This window comes from Otolemur garnettii, unplaced genomic scaffold (genome assembly GCF_000181295.1).
Source record: "Otolemur garnettii isolate 467f Iridium unplaced genomic scaffold, OtoGar3 scaffold00014, whole genome shotgun sequence".
NCBI classification, from domain to species: domain Eukaryota; kingdom Metazoa; phylum Chordata; class Mammalia; order Primates; family Galagidae; genus Otolemur; species Otolemur garnettii.
Genome location: NW_003852409.1, coordinates 3,119,545 through 3,138,700, shown reverse-complemented (window position 1 = coordinate 3,138,700; position 19,156 = coordinate 3,119,545). Strand labels below are relative to the sequence as shown.

At 43.9% G+C, this 19,156-nt stretch overlaps 1 protein-coding gene across 1 annotated transcript in view; it reads left to right on the top strand.

Moving 5' to 3' along the window:
- Positions 1–19,156, top strand: part of GABBR2 (gamma-aminobutyric acid type B receptor subunit 2) — a 375,939-nt gene that overhangs the window by 217,438 nt on the left and 139,345 nt on the right. Inside the window, exon 7 of the mRNA XM_003785363.2 lies at positions 5,886–6,122. Coding sequence (XP_003785411.2) covers positions 5,886–6,122 — 237 coding nt within the window. The remainder of the gene's footprint in view (positions 1–5,885; positions 6,123–19,156) is intronic.

The window sequence follows — 19,156 nt, the reverse complement described above, 5'->3', positions numbered from 1 at the left end:
GTTATCTGCCCTTATCTCCTGCATACCTAGTAAATTTTTATTAAATTCATCATATATGAAAAATTGTAGAGGCTACAGATAATGCTATCTTTCTCCAGAGAAGATTTATTTCTCTTAAAGCAGGCAGTCAGAATAGTGGCAGATCACCTTAATCTAATCAAGAATTGAAGCAATTCCAAATTTGGTTTTAGTTTTTGTAAGGCCTGGTGTACTTTGGTTTGTTCTTATTCCTAGTGTTTGACCCTTCAGTGTTCTGAACTGAAATCTTAGAGTGTTCATTGGCTCTGGACTCTAATTTTTATCTTTCCAATGCTGTGAAGCTACAAATAGTTTATTTGTATTCTTAGCCCTTTTTGGTTGGCTTCTCAGCCCCTTACTTTATATAACTTAGTTATCAAATGTTTCAAGTGAAAATGCCAATCTTACTATCAGGCTCCCTTTTTCATGGTCCCCTCTCCTCTGAGACCTTGCTCATGCAAATCTCACTACCTTTATAACAATGAACTACAATTTTTTATTTCCCACCCTGAAGGGCTCCTGAGAGCTCTGATCATATGTTTTTGGTCTCTGAACCTAGCCTTCTCACTTCCAAATCAGAAAATGCCTTTAGTGGAGAATAGCAAATAATATTGGGCCCATCTTAAGCAATTCTTTCCTCTCTGAATGTTGGCTTCTCAATTCTGACTATCCTGGTTTTCTTTCTGATGCAGTTGGATAGCTATTTTTATATTTTATTCTGCTTTTCTAAATGTTCTTGTTGGGAGCTGTGGTCTAATATAAGCTATTTCATCACAGAATGGAAATCTGAACTGAGATTCTTTAGCTTAAAAGTAGGAGAATGCCACATTGGGAAAGGGGAAGCATGTCCCTCTCTTCAGCTCCTTGAGGAGCTATTTCATGGTCCTCTCCCACACAAGCAGGAGCAGGCATGTTAATTACGGCTCCACAGAAGATGTAGCAGGCCAAATACAAGTTACAGGAAGAGAGATGTAAACTCTACATCTGGAAAAATAGATGAATAATAGAAAATAGATGAAAAATAGAAAAATTCTTGACGTCATACAATACTTAAGTGGAAGGCTCTTCCTGAAGAGACAGTGAGCTTCCCAACACTGGAGGAATCTAATAAGGAACTCAGCAAGCACCTGAAAGTTGCTATTGAGAAGATCCAATATGGGGCATGAGGCGGGATCTCACCTAATGTACACATTGTGAGGGTATACAACACCTCCCCTGGGTGAGGGGCTCTTCTACAAATGGGACTTTACCCTGGAAGTGAGAACAATGTAACCTAAAAATTGTACCAGCATATTAATTTAAAAAAGACAAGGTCCAATGGATTTAATCAGTGATTACCAGTTTTTGTAAGCTTGAATCTAGAGAATATTTTTAAAAATACAAATACATAAATTAGCTCACTTATTGACATACTGAAACAAAAAGTATTCCTGGCATCTACATGTTTTTGTTTTGTTTTGGTTTAGTTTGGTTTGGTTTGAGACAGAGCCTCACTTTGTCACTCTTGGTAGAGTGCTGTGGTATCATAGCTCACAGCAACCTCAAACTCTTGGGCTCAAGCTATCCTCTTGCCTTAGCCTCCTGAGTAGCTGGAATCTACATTTTTAACAAGCTACCTACGTGATCTACAAACTGGAGCATAGGAACCAGCAAACTAAATATCTCCAAGTGTATCTTCCAAGTGATTTGAACACCCTACAAAAATGCTAGCAAGCAATTCTGCCAGTTTTGCCCATGTGGGAAACAGCTGGAAATGTAGAAGAGTATGTGTCCTTCTCCTCTCCCAGAAAGCAAGATTCAGCTTGGTTCTGTCAGAATTACAGGCCTATGAAGTTTAGTCACTAGGTTAGCAAGCCTGTGTGGGCTAGCCTGGGAGCCTAACCACTATTTATAACATGGTTTCTGTGGGAAAATATATTCAAGTTCCAACAACTGCCTTTCAAAAATATGCTGGAGCACAACCTGTCAGTAATTGGTGCTATCCGTATAAGTTATTTTCTCAGAAACTTTTAGTATCTCACAATAAACTTGACCTCAGAGGATGAGTAATTAATCAGCATTCAGTGTCAGCTTTACAATGGAAAAAATTCTTCTGCCCTGAATATTGGGAGGCCTGCTTTAAGAATAACGATTACTTTTTCTTTAATAATTGTGAGAGTGTTTCTTCCTGCTGTCATTGTTTTGCCCAAGGGAGATTGGTGCTGGCGTCACCTAGGAACAGTGATGAATGGCCTGGGATGTAATGTGGTAGCAATGACTTCAGCTCATACTGGCAAATACAGTGAGAATGAGGTCACCCTTTGGGACTAAGCTACACCTGTGTCCCATTCCAAGGACTCTACCCACAGAAATTTGGGAATTTCCATATATACATTGTTCTCCCCTCCTGCTCTTCATTCCTGGGAAAAAGAATAGTTTTATGAAATTTTTTAAAAAGTGGATTTACAAGTGGCACATGTGAAAAGTATATATAGGGGGTTTTGTTGGCCCCAGGGCCAAATCAAATAAACAATATGATCTTGATCTTGGTCCCCTTACCATCCCCACAAAATAAAAAAAAAATCTATATCAAGTAAGTTTAAAAATTGCAGGCGGTGCCTGTGGCTCAAGGAGTAGGGTGCTGGCCCCGTATACCAAGGATGGCAGGTTCAAACCCGGCCCCAGCCAAAACTGAAAAAAAAAAAAAAAAAAAGAATGCACTGAGGGTCTCTTTGCCTACTTGCTCTGGCAGTGGAGGCCCATTGTCTGTCTATGGTGAACATATCCTGTGTTAATTTTTCTTACTCTGTAAGTCTATCTTTCTCTTACTCAATAAACTTTATTTCATGCTTGCCTTTAAAAAATACACTCAGTTTTCTCCTGGTAAGACCACACTGGGGATGTTCCAGAAACCTCTAGACCCCCTACTTTAAGAGGATCATGGAGACCTTTAAAGATGCCCCAGTGTCAGAGAAGCTATAAAGAGGGATCTGACAGTAATCCTCAGGTCGAAGAAGTGGGATTCAAAGATGGGCACCACCCCTGATGCTTTTGTGTACACCAGAGAAAGCACAAAGGAAGAAAATTGAAGGGAGGAGAAAAAGTGAAAGAAACCTCATTCCTTTTATGCTTAATGCAATTAATTAAAAGAAACATAGATCCATGTAATTTTAATCCTTTTTAAAACGGTCAACAGCTGAGTTAACAACCATGAATAAACCCAAGTCACATTTAAAAATCGAAGAAAACATAGCCAAGTAGTAAAAGTTGGAAAAATAACAAGGATGCATTAAAAACAAAACATGAAAAGATGTGACTATTGAAAAAAAAAGATGTGACTATTGCCTTAGCAATATGATATAAAAAGAAAATTCAGCTAAAAAATAAAGATTGTTGGTCAGTATTTGAAAGGAGCTCATTAACCAGAATTGCAAATTAAAATTAAAAGAAAATATGCTTTTTTTTAAACTGGCAATTATGTCAAAAATTAAATAACCATTATCAAGGATGCAAGAAAATGAGCACTTGCACACACAGTGGGATTGCAATTTTTTATACTTGGGGAGAATAATTTGGTCCTACAATGTACAAATGGGTATGTTCCTTTGTTTTATAGAGAAACAGAGGCCTAGAAAGGGTCTCTGCAGGTATTTTGGGGGGTTCTGGTGATACCTCAGTGATCAAGATCTCATCGGTGATTTTGCGGAGCCTAATGCTAGTTGAGTGGTGAGCGAAAGGTGGAAAAACAGACAAGAAGCAAGTAAAAACATCAGTGGAAAAATTGCAGAAAATGACAAGGGCAATAAAAAAGATAAAACTAGAGGCTGCCACTGTGTTTTAGAATGGGTGGATCGAGGAAGCCTTCCCTGAGAAGTGACAGGTGTTGACATTTGATGGCGAGAATATCACGCCAAGAGTTGTGCACAGAGCTTTCTGGCAGAGGAAAGAGGTACTGTGAGAGCCCTGCAGTGCGAGCAACTTGATGTGATTGAGGGACCCAAAGGTTTAAGGAGAGAAAGCCTCATAAAAGACTGTTAGGGATGGCTGTGGAGCTTCCAAAGCCAGCATGCTCTGGGCAGCAGTGGTAACGGTGAGGACGGGCCCACGGGGCTAAACTGGGCCAGAGGCCTGCAGGTCCTCTTGAAGAACCCTCATATTTGAGGAGAGTTTCGTTTGTCATGTATCTTGAGTGATGAGCAGAGTAGTGATGTGTGAAGATGATGCTTTTCTGAGGGAAATGATAAGTGAGAATAAAACCTCAGCCTTTCACAGGGACCCTGAAACAAGAAAGAAGGAGGTGGCTTTGTTGCTGGAGTGCCCTTCACATTTGGTCAGGCAAAATTCATCACCCGCAGTGTCCACAGTTTTAGGAACTTGGCAGTTAGTCCCCAGCCACCCATAGGGGTGATCCCATAAGAGACTTGGCTTCTTGGCTCCAGCCATGGAAAAACCCAGATTTGGATGGCCCAGCTCCATCACCTTCCCTGAGTACTGAGACCTGGCCCCAAACAACTTGTGGTGGTTTTCAAAAAGCTGTGCTACCCCAGAAGTCAAAGATGAAAGAAGTAGCAGAGATGGAAGGGAGGTCAGTCGGGACGTACATACACACACAAGCAGTATGACTTTGGGAAAGTCTCTGGTCTTCTCTGTGCTTTAGGCAATAGACTAATGGGGCATCTGTGACTGTCTCTAAGGGCCCTTCCTGGTATACACTGACAATGAGCCTATAGTTTCTATGTGCAATTTGTCCCCAAGGAGAATATTTCCAAAGATCAAGCCATGGGCTCTGATGACTTCTGTGGCAGAGGAGTTCAGAAGTGATTTGAAAAAAGGCCCACAAAAGGGATGAGGGTAATGGGTTCCCCAGAGCAGCATTCATTTGGAAGTGCAAGTTTCAGAGATTGGAATAAAAAGGTAGTTTCGTTACTTTGTGTCCACATTTAGCATGTTAATGTCACCAATGGAATTCTTTTATGAAATTCAGCTCAATGGGAGAGGAAAATTCTTTTCTTCAATACTGAGCCATTCACAGGCCCTCTTATAATATGGGGAGTAAGAGGGAAGAGCAGGAGGGAGGGATGTTGCCTACACCTGGGCATCTGGCACCTGTCCTGGGTCCTGAGCTGTGCGCTTGTGCCCCATGGGCATCAGAACCCACAAGGCCACAGGGATCCCTACAGCATGCATCCCCTCCAGCTTCTAGATCATTCCTGGAATTCCCTGTCTGTATGGCCAGATCTGCTCCAGGGCCTGGCCAGCCTCTTGCCAAGGTCAATCCCACTTCTTGAGACTGAACCAAGGCTCCAGGGTGGTCAAAGGACTAGTGATGCTGGGAGGGGAAGGATGTATGCACTGAGCCTGACTGGGTGAAGGGTGAACGGGGAGTGGGAGCTGCCATGCAAGCTGAGCTCCCCCAGGGCTGCTGTGTATCTGAAGCTCTGAAGAGCCCTAGAATTCTGAACTCAAACTTGGCCTTCAAGGTCATTAGGAAGGCATATTTATTATGGTGAGAGGATAGAATACATTTTATTGACTAGCTTATTCAGTTGTCTATAAATTTTTAGACATATGGTATGTGGGCCTCTGCGGGTACTATAGCCCCAAGTTCTGCAGATATCAAGGGGAGGCGTGGTTGGGATGTATTCTCCCTTCTCCCTAGCCTTGCCAAGCAGACAGGGTTCAGATCTCAGCTCTGTCACTCACTAGCTGTGTAGCTGTAAGCAAGTTGACCTCCTGACTCAGTTTCCTCATCTGTAAAACAGGAAGTTATTGTGAGGTTTAAATGAGATGCTGCGTGCACAGAGCCCAGCACCATGCCTGGTGCACAGTGGGCACTGAAGGGAACCAGCTCTTACATTACCTGATGTCCTGACCCCCTTGTTTTCCAGACTCCACAGCAGTATGAGAGAGAATACAACAACAAGAGGTCAGGCGTGGGGCCCAGCAAGTTCCACGGGTATGCCTATGATGGCATCTGGGTCATCGCCAAGACACTGCAGAGGGCCATGGAGACGCTGCACGCCAGCAGCCGACACCAGCGCATCCAAGACTTCAACTACACAGACCATACGCTGGGCAGGATCATTCTCAACGCCATGAACGAGACCAACTTCTTTGGGGTCACGGTCAGTTGCATGCCTCTGGGCTGTTTTTCTTAGTGTCCTTTAGAGATGAACAAGGCAAAAAGAAGGGCCATTACATGGCTTCTGATACATGATCTGTTCTTTTGGATTATTGAAATAACTTTGTGGGCCAGGATTGCAGAGCTGTCAAAACAAGGAGTGGGACAGTATGTGTGCTCTGCCACATGGGAAAAGCTTCTCTATGACTCCTGGATAGGAAAGGACATGGAGAATTAACTGCACACACAGCACAGGTACTGTTTACCAGGTTGTGGGGGTGGGGCAGGAGCTCTGGACCCAAAGTCAGGTTCAAATGTCAGACTTTCACTTACAAGTCACTTTCTTTGAAGTACAGAATTTTCATTAACAAAAGGGTATAATGCCTACCTTGCAAGCTACTTACAAATGTTATCCATTACATAGTTCAACTTGCTAATATTTTTTGAGCAAGCTACTTGTTCTGAGCCTCATGTTTCTGACCTGGGAAATGAGGATGATAATAAATGTCTTGCATGGCTGTTGGGAAAATAAGTAATAACAATGGCTAATATGTTTTGAATGATTATTATGGGCCAGATACTGTGCTAAGTACGCTAGATTAGACTCAATAATGTATGCCCAGTGCTAGGCACACGGTAGGTACTCAATAAATGCTATTGTTACTGTTAATCACAATTGCACTGCATCCTTACAGAAGTAGGTACTGTTATTATCCTCTTAAAAGGAGAGGGGCCTGGAGCTCAGAGCATTAAGATTATGGCTAATCAGAGGCGACTGAGATTTGAACCTGGGTCAGGCTAAGATTGCTGGATGATACTACTGTCTGGCATACTGTCTATGGGCCCCAAGGGGCAGTAATTTATGTCTTGTGATATATTTTTTACTGACTCTGCTCTTAGAAAGCATGGGAAATTTGTCTGAAGAATAGGTTGAGTGGACTAACATGCTGCCCTGTGTTCTAAAGAGTCAGAATAGAGACCGTCTGTCTTGGGAATTAAGAAGAGTGGATAAGATGAGCTGATGGGCACACTTCTGTGCATATCCGTGTGGTGTGTGTGTGTTCAGGCTTGCATTGTTGGTCTGGCAGGCTGGGGCCTGTGAAGGTGCCAGGGGTGTGGACAATGATGTGGACACCAGGGTAAGAAGGGCTCCCTATCCTAGAGCTCATGGCCAACATGCAGGGAAAAGACTTGGACAAAAATGACAATGGTGGTTAAAAGTGCTCAGTACCATGGGAGAAACTATACAAGCCCAGAAAGATTGCTGTGACCTTTGGTGAAGAAGTCCAGAAAGTCTTTTTGGAAGAGGTGGCGTTTGAGCTGTGCCTTGAGCAGTGGGTGGGAGTTAGACAAGCAGAAAGGGGGTGGTGTCTGATCAGCTGGTGAGCAAGGGAGGAATGCAAGGCGTGAGGGCCAGAACATTGCAAAGGTGGGTGATGAGGCTGGGAGGGTAAGCCGGAGTCCAGTTCTAGAGCTCTGGGGGCTGGCTGCTAATCTTCTAGGCCACTTGTCCTCAAAGTGTGGTCAGCATCCCCAGGGAGTTACTAGAAATGCACATTCTCAGGGCCTATCCCCGGCCTGTTGAATCAGAATCTGCAGGGGTGAGGCCCAGTCATCTGCCATCTGTGGTTTAACAACCCCTCCGGGGGATCTGTGTGTGAGTGTGCCCGGGATTGCATTGTTGGTCTGGCAGGCTGGAGTTTGCCACCAGAGTTTGAGAACCACTCCTCTGAGCAGTGGGGAAGGGTGAGGTTAGCTAAAGTCGTAGATTTCTGAAATTCTTGAGTGGAGCCACCTTGGACCTGAAAGCTCTGGGTGTCTACTCCCACAGTTCAGAAGTAAAAGCTCTATATAGTTACTGGCAAAGTCCGTTTTTAATAGCATAGCCTACATGCAGGCTGGAAACTTTAACAGCTTTCCTTAGACTAGTAACTTTAGAAAACATTTTTTTAATACTCAGAAGTCCTTGTTATAAAATCTCACACAGAGCCTGGTATATAAAATAAATTAAAAAGGAACTTCTCAGTTAAAGGAAGAGCCCAGAGCCCTGCCTGTCCAGCCCATGCTTCCTGCACCCTGTTTCCCACCAACGACCCTTGAGACCCCCTCCCTCAGAAAGGCTGGACAGAGCGTTCATCAAAAGACCTCCAAAGTCTTTCTCCTCATTGCATAAGTTCATAGACTGAGACTCAGAGAAGGGTGGGCTCCACCCAGAGTCCCACGGGCAGCACTATAGGCAAGGGTGGCTGCTTCAGAACCTGGATACACTAATTCAGGTCATCTTTTCATGCTTTGTCTCTTATTTGGTAGAATGAATTCATAGTATCCAACGTTGAAATGGATGAATAGAGAGCTACAGAATCTAGGAGGCATTTTGCCATCTCTCATAATCCCAGAACTCGGCATTTTGCCTAGATGCCCAATGTATCTTTGTTGGAGATCATTTATAACCACTTCTAAGTGCCCCCTTTCACAGAAGCCGAATAACACATAATCCCTACTTGAGGAGACTGCCCAAAACACTTACCATGGCTTGAGGATGAGTTTCTTTTTAATGGGAAATTCCTGATGCCTATTTTTGCCTGCTCCAGTTTGTAACCCATCATTCAGTGAATATCTGAACTGAAAGTGTTCTTAGAGATCTCATGATGTAGGTGAGCGTCTGAGATCTAGAGAGGGAAGATGACTCCTTCAAAGGCACCCTGTAGAACGGTTTGGCAGAGCCAGGATGGCCGCTGGACTGGGCCTGCACCCACCCATTCTGGGCCATCTCTCTTCTCTTTGTGAGAAAGATTGCAACAGCGAAACAGTTCTGTACTTTGTTTTCCCTTCCTCCTTATCCCCTTTGTCACGTATTAATATGAGCTTGTCACTGGCCTATAGACAGGTTTCATTAAAATTGTCTTCTGGTCACAGAAAAAGGGACATCTTTTGACAAAATAAAAAGTGTCTCTGTAGTCCAAGGAGACCACAGAAGGCCAAGTTCGGCTATAAATTAAGAGTTAGATAGGAAAGGAACATAGGAGGTGGAAATAAATTGAAGCCTTTTCCATTTGCTGAAGGGTTTTCATTATATGGCACACACAGTCTCCATTTTTCCACTCTTGGGCAGACACTTTATTCTAGGTCCCCCTCATTCAGCATGTTTACTATAGGGAAAATCGTTTAAACACATTAAATTACTTATATTCATGATTCAGTTTCAATTGATTCAGTGTGTATTCTCTCTGCTGGGAGCTGGGCCTGTGGTTCCTGGTTGGCTTGTTGAAATTTCTTCCACACATCCCAGGTTGACAATGTACCTCAGCTTGGGGCCCAGCTCTGTTTTATCTTCTTAGGAGCTGCACTTCCAGCTCCTCTTCTCAAGGAACACACACTGAAATGGGATTCCTCGTACTTACCTGCACACTAGTGACGGAGGGTGCTATCCATTCCGACTCCTCAAGCCCACTGGTCAGCTCCATGGTCTAAAGATGTCTCAGGCTGCTTCCCCAGCTGAATGCTTTCTCCATGCTATCAAGAAACTTGGGCTATAATTGACTATTTAGGTCTCAAAAGGCCAGAACATTCTGAGAATCCCCTTTTCGGAAAGTGATACGGGCTTGGAACACCACCAATTCATGTAGGGTAGTGATTCCTAAACTTCTACATGCATGAGAATCTCCTAGGGGACTTCATAAAGAATTCATATTACTTGGCCCCACCCTGTAACTGCTGATTCACTGGTCTCTCAGCAAAGCCCAGGAATTCACATATTAACAAGCAGCCTGAGCGATTGTTAAAGAGCAACTTGAGAACTGCTCAGGGTTACACACACAGGCACACGCTCTTTTTGGTTTTAAACCTGTTAATGATGTGTGCATTTGTTCCTCCATTCATTCACTCCTTTTGCAAATCCTATGCTGGGTATGTGGAGTATGGTGAGGAATAATGTATGGTCCCTGCCCTTCAGAGCCCCCATCCAGAGTTGGAGAACGTTCTCATTAGTACAGTACCACAGGAATGGAAAAGCAAGTATCCAATGTACTCAATACTAATATGAAACCAGTAGATGAACTAATATACACTCCCACAAGAGAAAAACTCAATTAAACTCAAGTTGGGGAAGGGGGGGGAGGGATCCATGTGCTCCCACCTAAAGGGCACAATGCAAGGGTATTTGCATACCTCCTGTGTATGGTACACCTCCTGGGAGAGGGGCACATAGTCCAACTACACCTTGGACTCTATCTAACACACACAAAGTTGCCTAATTTTCTGTTATCTTCGTATTAATCTGAAAATTTAAAAAAAGAATTGTAAAAAAATATATACTTTTAATAGTTAAAAAAAAAAAAAGAGCCTTCCATTCAGTGGGGAAGATGGGCAAGCAGATGAATTGCTGGGTAGTATTTAAGTTCTGCCCAATGTCCCCAGACGGAAGACTATGCTTTTCTTGGTTGCAGCCGTCATTGTTGTTTGGTGGGCCCAGGCTGGATTCGAACCCACCAGCTCAGGTGTATGTGGCTGGCACCTTAGCTGCTTGAGCCACAGGCGCTAAGCCAGACTATGCTTTTCTTAGGAAAGTAAAGACCAAGAAGCTGTGTTTAATTTTGCCATTCAGTAAGCAAAACTCGATGTATAAATAATTGCAAGGTGCCCATCCTGTGGGTATGCCCTCTGGGCCAGGTGCTGGAAGCAAGGATGTGATACCAGGCCCCCACATCCAGTGCTCAACACATCAGTGCACTGTGGCTTAAGAGACTCCTCTAATTTGGCTTGCCTGATGAAGCTGCACTAAAACTCATAGGCAGGACCCTTCAAAACATGCTTGGGAATACTTGCTAAGCATTGAAACTGTTAGGTGAAAATCAAAGCCTTCATTTTTTTTCTGGTGATCATTTTTAAGTTCTTCCCAGTTTCCAGCCTCTTAAAACAGGGATGACCTCCCAGATCTCAAAGTGGACAAATCCTCTGAGCATGTCGGACAATGACATGATAGCTCCCACCAGCAGTGTGCCCCCTTTGGTAAATGCTTCTTCTGATTTTTATTTTAGAAAAGGACATCACATGGAGTTTGTAGGCGCTGTGACCAGGCTAACGTTATAGAATCTCATTTTGCCCTGTGAAAATATAGTTCATGTTTTTCCCAGAGAGTTCCTCAGGGTATGCGTGGGGGTCACAAGAACATTTGGCCACAGAGAAATTGAAAGAATCTCCAGGCTGAATATCTTCGATTGTGAGAATAAGGCTTTATATTTGCTAAACTGTTCCTGGTGAGGACCCTTCATTCCCTGTGAGTGGACCCAATGCAGAAGTGATCACAGCTGGAAAGAGGGTGACCTATAGGTTCCTCCAAATAATGGAACCATTTTTCATTCTCTGCCCAGCCTCTCTCAGCCAGCTGTGCGTCTGGACATATCAATGCAGCATCTGTCGGGAGAGGCTGGCACCCTTCGGCTCAGGCATTTCACTTCTGATGGCTGTTATCCTCTAATTGATCTCACCCAGGTGATGAAGAGCAGCAGATGGTGATTTGTGCAGATGGTGATTTATTGATCTATTCGCTTTTATTGCTGAAGAGGAATCATCCTTAGCCAGTGTGTCCCTTAACGTTTTTACGTAGGAATTTTTAAAAATGATCTCTACTAAGATTCAAGTACTGCCTCCCCCCCCATCAATTCAACACCTCCCCCTCAACCAACAACAACTTTTTATCTAAAAAAAGGACGTTATAGGACGGTGTCTGTGGCTCAAGGAATAGGGTGCTGGCCCCATATACCGGAGGTGGCAGGTTCAAACCTGGCTCTGCCCCCCCCCCCAAAAGGACATTATAGAGCAAACTCAGTTTGGCTATAATTCCAAGTACTCCAGACAAGGTCATATTAGGGTAGGTAGAGAAGGCAATAGGTTCCTCATCTTGGGGGAGTTCATAGTGTTGTTTCAAAGCCTGTTTATTTCATATCCAGTGTTGCCTCATCCCACTGTGATCCTGAAATTGTGCAGTTGATACTCTTATCAAAGGAACTTCACATACACACGTACACGCATGCATGCATAGACACAAATGCCTTAAAAGCCATCATGTTGGAGTGGTCCATCTTTACTGCCTGTCTGATCTTTGGGGGTCCTGGCTTTATTTTCTAATATAGAAGCTAACCTTTAGACTTCCTACCAGCCACACAGTTGGCATCATTATGTAGCCTGTAGATTTTTTTTTCTCTTTTTGATTGAATTTGAGTGAGACAAGAAACAGACCATAAGGAACTCCATCCAGAAATAGAGAAAACTCTACCAATCTGGGATTTGACAGATTTGGGTGCTGGTCATTCTGCCAGTTGTGACTCCATCTTTCAAACTATCATGATTATGCCTATTTCTTGATTTTGCACTCAAGGCTGTCACTAGAGAACTTGTCAAAAGCTCTGAAATAGTCCAAGTGTCTACTAGGCATCCTAGAAAATGGGGCTTGTCCCAGTGACCCTGTGCTAGCTCCTGATACCATTCTCTGTTTCCTATTCCAAGGTCCCTCCTTCATGAGCCTTTCTGGTTTGCTGCCCAAAATCCACATCAAATCCTTCCAGAAATTCTATCCCACTTGTCACTAACACACCCCAGATCCAGGTAGTTGCAGTGGAATTGCACCATACACAAAGGTAATGTAGGAACCAACTTGAGAACCTAATCTCTCTCCCTCTGTTATCTGGGTAACCAGCCCACCCTCAAACTCTGATGATATTTTCCATTGCCCAAGGCATGGCAATGATGCACTACAGGTGGGAATTAAAAATTGAAAAAAGGCCAAAAGAGGCCACAGTGTATGTACCTCTTAGAGCTGTGTGACGTCAGGGGAGTTATTTATTTTTCTGTGCCTCAGTTTCCTCATCTGTAGAGTGGAGGGAAATAGATCCTCTTTCCAACCATTATTATGAGAAATAACAATAGTGTTTGGCACCCAATAACTACACTGTCATTATTGTTGTTATTATTACTGATGCTATTATGATAGTGACTTCCCAGAGAGCAGTTTATGTGGGTCTTATCAAGAAATGTGCAATATTAGCTTGGCACCTGTAGCTCAGTGGCTCCCGCCACATACATCGGAGCTGGTGTGTTTGAATCCAGCCTGGGCCTGCCAAACCACAATGACAACTACAACCAAAAAATAGCCAGGTACTGTGGTGGGCACCTATAGTCTCAGCTACCTGAGAGGCTAAAATAAGAGAATCACTTAAGCCTAGGAGTTTGAGATTGCTGCGAGCTGTGACGCCATGGCACTCTACCCAAGTGACAAGGTGAGACTTTGTCTCAAAAAAAAAAAAAAAAAAGAAATGTGCAATACTGAATCCACCAAAGCATCATTGTTTACCTACTAAGTGCCTGTCTATTGCGCAAATATGGTCTCATTTAATTCTTTCAGCATTAAACAATTATATTCGTTTGTATGAAAGTTGTTGTGGTTTAATATCAAAACAGAACCAAGTAAATCCTGCCTGGAAGCAAGAATACTTTCCAGTTCTCTACTGAGACCATTTACTCTAGGGATATGAAAATCACCTTAAGGTGGAAGACACCTGCTCTCTAAATTCCTTCCTATTTCTCCCCATAGACTAGCTCGGTGCCACCTAAGCTCTGGCAGCCCTAAGAAAGCCGGCTCCGCATTATACACAAAAGCCAGCAGCAGCTGAGCGGTCAGTGCCCCAGCCGCATCTCCTGGGCTCCCTTCAGGGGTCTGCTCAGGTTTGCCCACCCATCAGTTGCTGCCTGTGCCCCTGCAATGGCTCTCACCCACAGCCTTCCCAATCCAAGGCACACATGGTTTTTGTAGGAAATTTAGGCATTTTCAAGAGGAAATTTTTACTATAACCTAATCGTTATTGTATGTGTTAACTATAGAATGAATCCTCCCCCACTGCCTCCCTCAACACCCAGTAAGAAGGTTCTGGATTCTTCTCCCTCATATTCTGGTGTATCCTGCTTGAACCTCTGCTTCCTGCTGTCGGCCCATGGGGAGCCATGTTAGTCTCCACCAGTGGATCAGCTTCTCTCAGATGTGTATGGACCACAGCCTTTCCTTGCTCTGATCCCCGCACACCTCACCTCGCACTTTACACCTGGTAGGAGTTCAGGAGTCACTGGTAACCTCTAGTTAACTTTGGTGGATTAAATTCCCACAATTGAGAAATTCAGTCACATTCTTCTACTCTGTTGCCTGCCAGGCTTCTATAAACTGAAAGCACTTTTTCAGCCCAATAAATAATCAGAACTGACAAGAGAAGTATTAACAGGATTTAGAGTTCTCGAATCTGCTAATAGTGATTCCCAAATTCTTGCTGTGATACCTGACATCAATAATTCACTCAAGGGGTGGAGTGTCACCGGCAGGCACGTACATGCATGTGTGTGCATGTGCGTGTGTGTGTTGGGGGCAGGCAAGGGGAGGTCTCTTCCTGCTCCCTTCCCGAGGTAGCAGAGGAATGCCCATCCCAATCTCTCATCTCCTCAGCTTCTCTCCAGGGCTCAAATCCGAGGCCCTGGGGGGAAGCAGAAGTTGCTTCAGATTGTCAGGAACATTTTCGAGAGGTAATTGCTAGTAATAAACAACAACTGTAATAATAATAATCCTTGCTGCGTGCCTGCCCTGTTTACAGAGTGCATTTATAGTCTCTCCCCTCTTCCTTCCTCGATGCAATTACGCTTATTCACATCATGCTAATAATAGCTATCAATTAATGAGCTCCTCCTGTAGCCCAGGAAGCACGCTAAGCACTTTCACACATTATCGACTGTGATGCTCAGAAGAGCCACACCATGGGGGATGTATGATTCCAAGAGCCTAGAATGCCCCTCCCAGCCAGCTGCATCTGGCTGCCTCACCCTGCCCTGCCTTCATCTTCTCCACGAGGCCTTCCCTGACCCCCATTTTAAATTACAGCCTTGTCCCCCGTCCGCCTGCTCTCCCTCTGATTCGTTCTTCTTTGTAATAGTTACCCCATCGGACAGATACTACCTATTTCACTTATTGTCTGTTTTGTTTTCTGCTGTATCTCCAAGGCTTAGAACCAGGTGCCTGGGACATAGCAGGTGCCTGACAAATATGGGTTTAATGAATTAATGATTTAAATGATTCATAACCAGCAAAGATACATGACTCACCTAAGATCCTACAGATAGTAAGTGACAGAGTTTATTCAAAGCTATCAAGTCTGGCTAACTCCAAGTCCATATTCTTAACCATTTAGATATTCAATTAGTTCAACCACCATTCCTAACAACTCCAGTAGGCCAGGTCAGGGCTGGTCAGGATGGGTAAGAGGTAAAATTTTGACCCCCAAGGAACTCATAGTCAGAACAACCAGGTGAGATTTGTGGAAGAGAGCGAGCAGATGCCACATTCCCATTATAATCATAGAGTGTGCTGTGGTTCCCCTCTGCACTGGATCACTCGTGTGCCCACCAGCCTGATCCTACTGGCCAGGGAGTCTGCAAGCCCCTTACCATTGGGGCCTGTAATTCTCTCTGTACCCCTGGTGTCTGTAAGATCTGGCTCTTAGTCCATGAAATATGTTTGTCAGTTGAATGAATTAGAAAACTATAGCTCAGAGAGGCTAAGTAGGTATGTTGCAGTCTCATGGTGCATTATTGGTGAACCTGGCTCAGAACTACATCCTAAGTCTTCTGATTCTAAATGCAAATGTCTTCCTAGGTGTATTCCTAGGTGTCACTTGGCTGCGCTCCCCCGTTTATTTAAACACAATTACAGCTGACTGTAGACAATGTGCAGCTTAGGAAAGAAACCTACTCCTTCTGCTGTCAGATAAATTTGAAAGATCAAAATAATGTGGTTTAGCAATTTGTTTGAATTGATGCCTAGCCTTCCAAAGCTTGCAAGTTTGACTTCGTCAAGTCAGGGAAAAGAAATAGCTATTTCCTTAAGAAAGGCAGTGTGGGGGAGTGTTTCATCTATGAGAGCTTCAGCAGAAGCCCTGTGTGCAGGCTCTGTCTGGGTCCCTGAGACAAGAAGACAAAAAGGAAGCTCCCCTGAAGGAGCTGGTGACACGGTGGCCATTGTACCAATTATTGTAATGACAGATGCTCTGATAATAGGAATGGCTAACAGTTCTGAGTGCTCACTATATGCTGGTACTATGCCAGGCCCTTAAATGTACTATTTCACTTAATCTTCATAGTAACCTCTGTTATAGGGTAAATTGTGTCCCCCACAAAAATCTATTTGTACTCCAACCCACAGTATCCCCAGAATGAGAGCTTATTTGGAAATTGAATTCTTGCAAACATAGCTAGTTAAGATGACGTCATACTTGAGTAGGGTAATCCGGAATAACTAGTGACCTTCTAAAAAGGGAAGTCTGGACTCACACGCTGAAGATGGGGGCAGAGATAAAGGTGATGCTTCTACAGGCCAAGGAATGCCAGAGATTGCCAGCAAACTGCCCAAAGGTGGGAGACAGGTATGGAACTGACTCTTCCCCAGCTCTCAGCTGGAATCGACCATACTGACACCTTGATGTTGGACTTCTGGGCTCCAGAACCAAGCTAATAAATGTCTGGTGTTGAAGTCGCTGGGTGTGTGGCACTTTGCTGTGGTGGCCCTAGGAAACTAATGCAGCCCCGCAAAGCAGAGACTCTTGTCACCAGCACTTGGTGTGAGAGGTTAATGAATTAGAGGGTTGAGTAACTTCACCCTCTAGTTCAACCAGGGAGGTTAAATAATTTACCCAAGATCATAGGGCTAGTGAGTGGAAAAGGTGGGATTTGAACACAGCACTCTGACTTTCAAGGCTCGCTTTTGCCTTTATCCTGCCCCTACAAAGCCCTCCTCAGGAGGGGCCAGAGGCGTCCCAGCCAGAGAAGCCAGTGTGGAACTGAACCAGTGAGGTCACTTCTACCACCCCACTTTCAGGGGGTAGGGAGGACTCTGTGGCCCTGGGGACACGCTGAGCAGAAGGCAAAGGGCCCTCCTTTCTGGACCAGCCTCTCTCCTCAGCTCCTCCCTCTGCGTGCCTGTGGGCTCCATTGCTCAGTTTGGCCACCAGCACGTCTGATTCACCGTTCCCCTGACTGGGAGGGCTGGGCATGTTATAACCTCACCTTACCTGCCCTTATTTACTCATGTATTTTAAAACAACATATACCTTTCTAGTTTGGATTATAAAAAGAATTCACTCCATTCTAGAAGCACCAGAAAGCAATCAGTCACCTATAACCTCCTCATGGAGACAGACCAAGGACACTTCGCCTTCAGATGTAATCTTTTTCTTTAAATTCTTTTACCATTTATTTTGCTCCCTCGAATTATAGAGCTTTTCCTGTGGCATGGTTCTCAATATTTCCAACCCTATCACTTTTTAATTGTGATAAAATATGTATACTATAAAATTTACCATTTTAGCCATTTAATTCAACGGCACTAAGTATATTTGCATTGTCATGCAACCATCACCACTGGGCATCTCCAAAATTTCCTTATCACTTGAAACCAAAAATGTGTACCCATGAAACCACAGCTCCCCAGTGGGTGTGATCATTTTAAAGTTAAAACTTATTATGGGAGCATTGATTTTATTCAGCTGTATATTTATTTTTTTAAGTACTTTTAAAGATATAAATAGTTTGCTAATTTTAGAGGGTAATCATAATTATTTGCAAGCTAACTCTAACCAAATAGTTATTAACCCAGCAAAAGTTGTATTGCCTTTACATACAGTAACCTAAGAATGTACATTTTAAAAGGTTGAAAATATAAATAGCAAGCAAACATTTTAAAGTAATATAAATAACACTAGTGACTGGCACTCTGGGAGGCTGAGGCCGCTGGATCGCCTGAGCTTAAGAGTTGAGACAGCCTGAGCAGCAGTGAGACCCTTTCTTTACTAACAGTAGAAAAATTAGCTGGGCGTTGTGGCGGGTGCCTGTAGTCCCAGCCACTTGGGAGGATGAGGCAAGGGGAACTCTTGAGCTCAAGAGTTTAAGGTTGCTCTAATCTATGACATGGCAGTCTACCTAGGGCAACAGAGTGAGACTCGGTCTCAAAAAAAATACAAATAAATAACATAAACATCAGTGATATCCCCCCAGTTGTCAAAAATGCTCAGAGATACACCCAGATACCCTATGAAAAACCAATTCCAAAAGCTCTGTAATATACCATGTGTATGTCTCTTGGTGTGAGGCCAGAACCCCCCTCCACGAGTGTGTCAAGGTATGTTAGGCTGGGAGCTTGCTAAGCAGGAAGGAAGTTTTCTAAGATCAGGGGAAGACAGCTGACACAAATTTCAGCCGACAAGATGCGTGGCTCTGAGTGCTGATGGATGCCAGCTCCGCCTGTGTGAGCTCATGCAGAGGTTATACATACACATTCAATGTGACGCTCTGTGCCTGCCTGGCTGACAGCCAGCCCTGAGCAAGGGGGTGAAGGACACCTGGACATCCACTTTCTTATGAAATTGAACACTCCCCCCTTTTTGTTTTTGCTCAATGAAATTCAAGCTTCCTAGAATTCTTGCCCAAACCAGTAATTTGCAAGTAAAGACATGGGGTCTGGTCAGGACATTGTAAATTGTGGAAGGGTGGGTGAGGAGGGGGTGCCCACCTTTGTCTTCCTAAGGGGGAATGGATGTGAAGTGGTTAATCGCATGGACTCTGGAGACAGACTTCCTGGGGCTACATCTTGGCTCCACCTGTTAGCCATGTGAACTTGGGTGAGAACTTAATCTCTCTGCATCTTAGTTTTCTTTTTTCTTTCTTTCTTTTTTTTTTTTTTTGAGACAGAGCCTCAAGCTGTCCCCCTGGGTAGAGTGCCATGGCATCACACTTCACAGCAACCTCCAACTCCTGGGCTCAAGCAAGTCTCCTGCCTCAGCCTCCCAATTAGCTGGGACCACAGGCACCAGCCATAAAAAAGTGCCTTTTTTATTTTTTTTTGCATCTTAGTTTTCTGTCCAGAAAATAGAAATAGCACCTTAGATCAGGCTGTCTGTGCACAAACTCTGAGATAGTATTGCTTGCAGATTTGTTAGAATGTATACTCTGGAAATA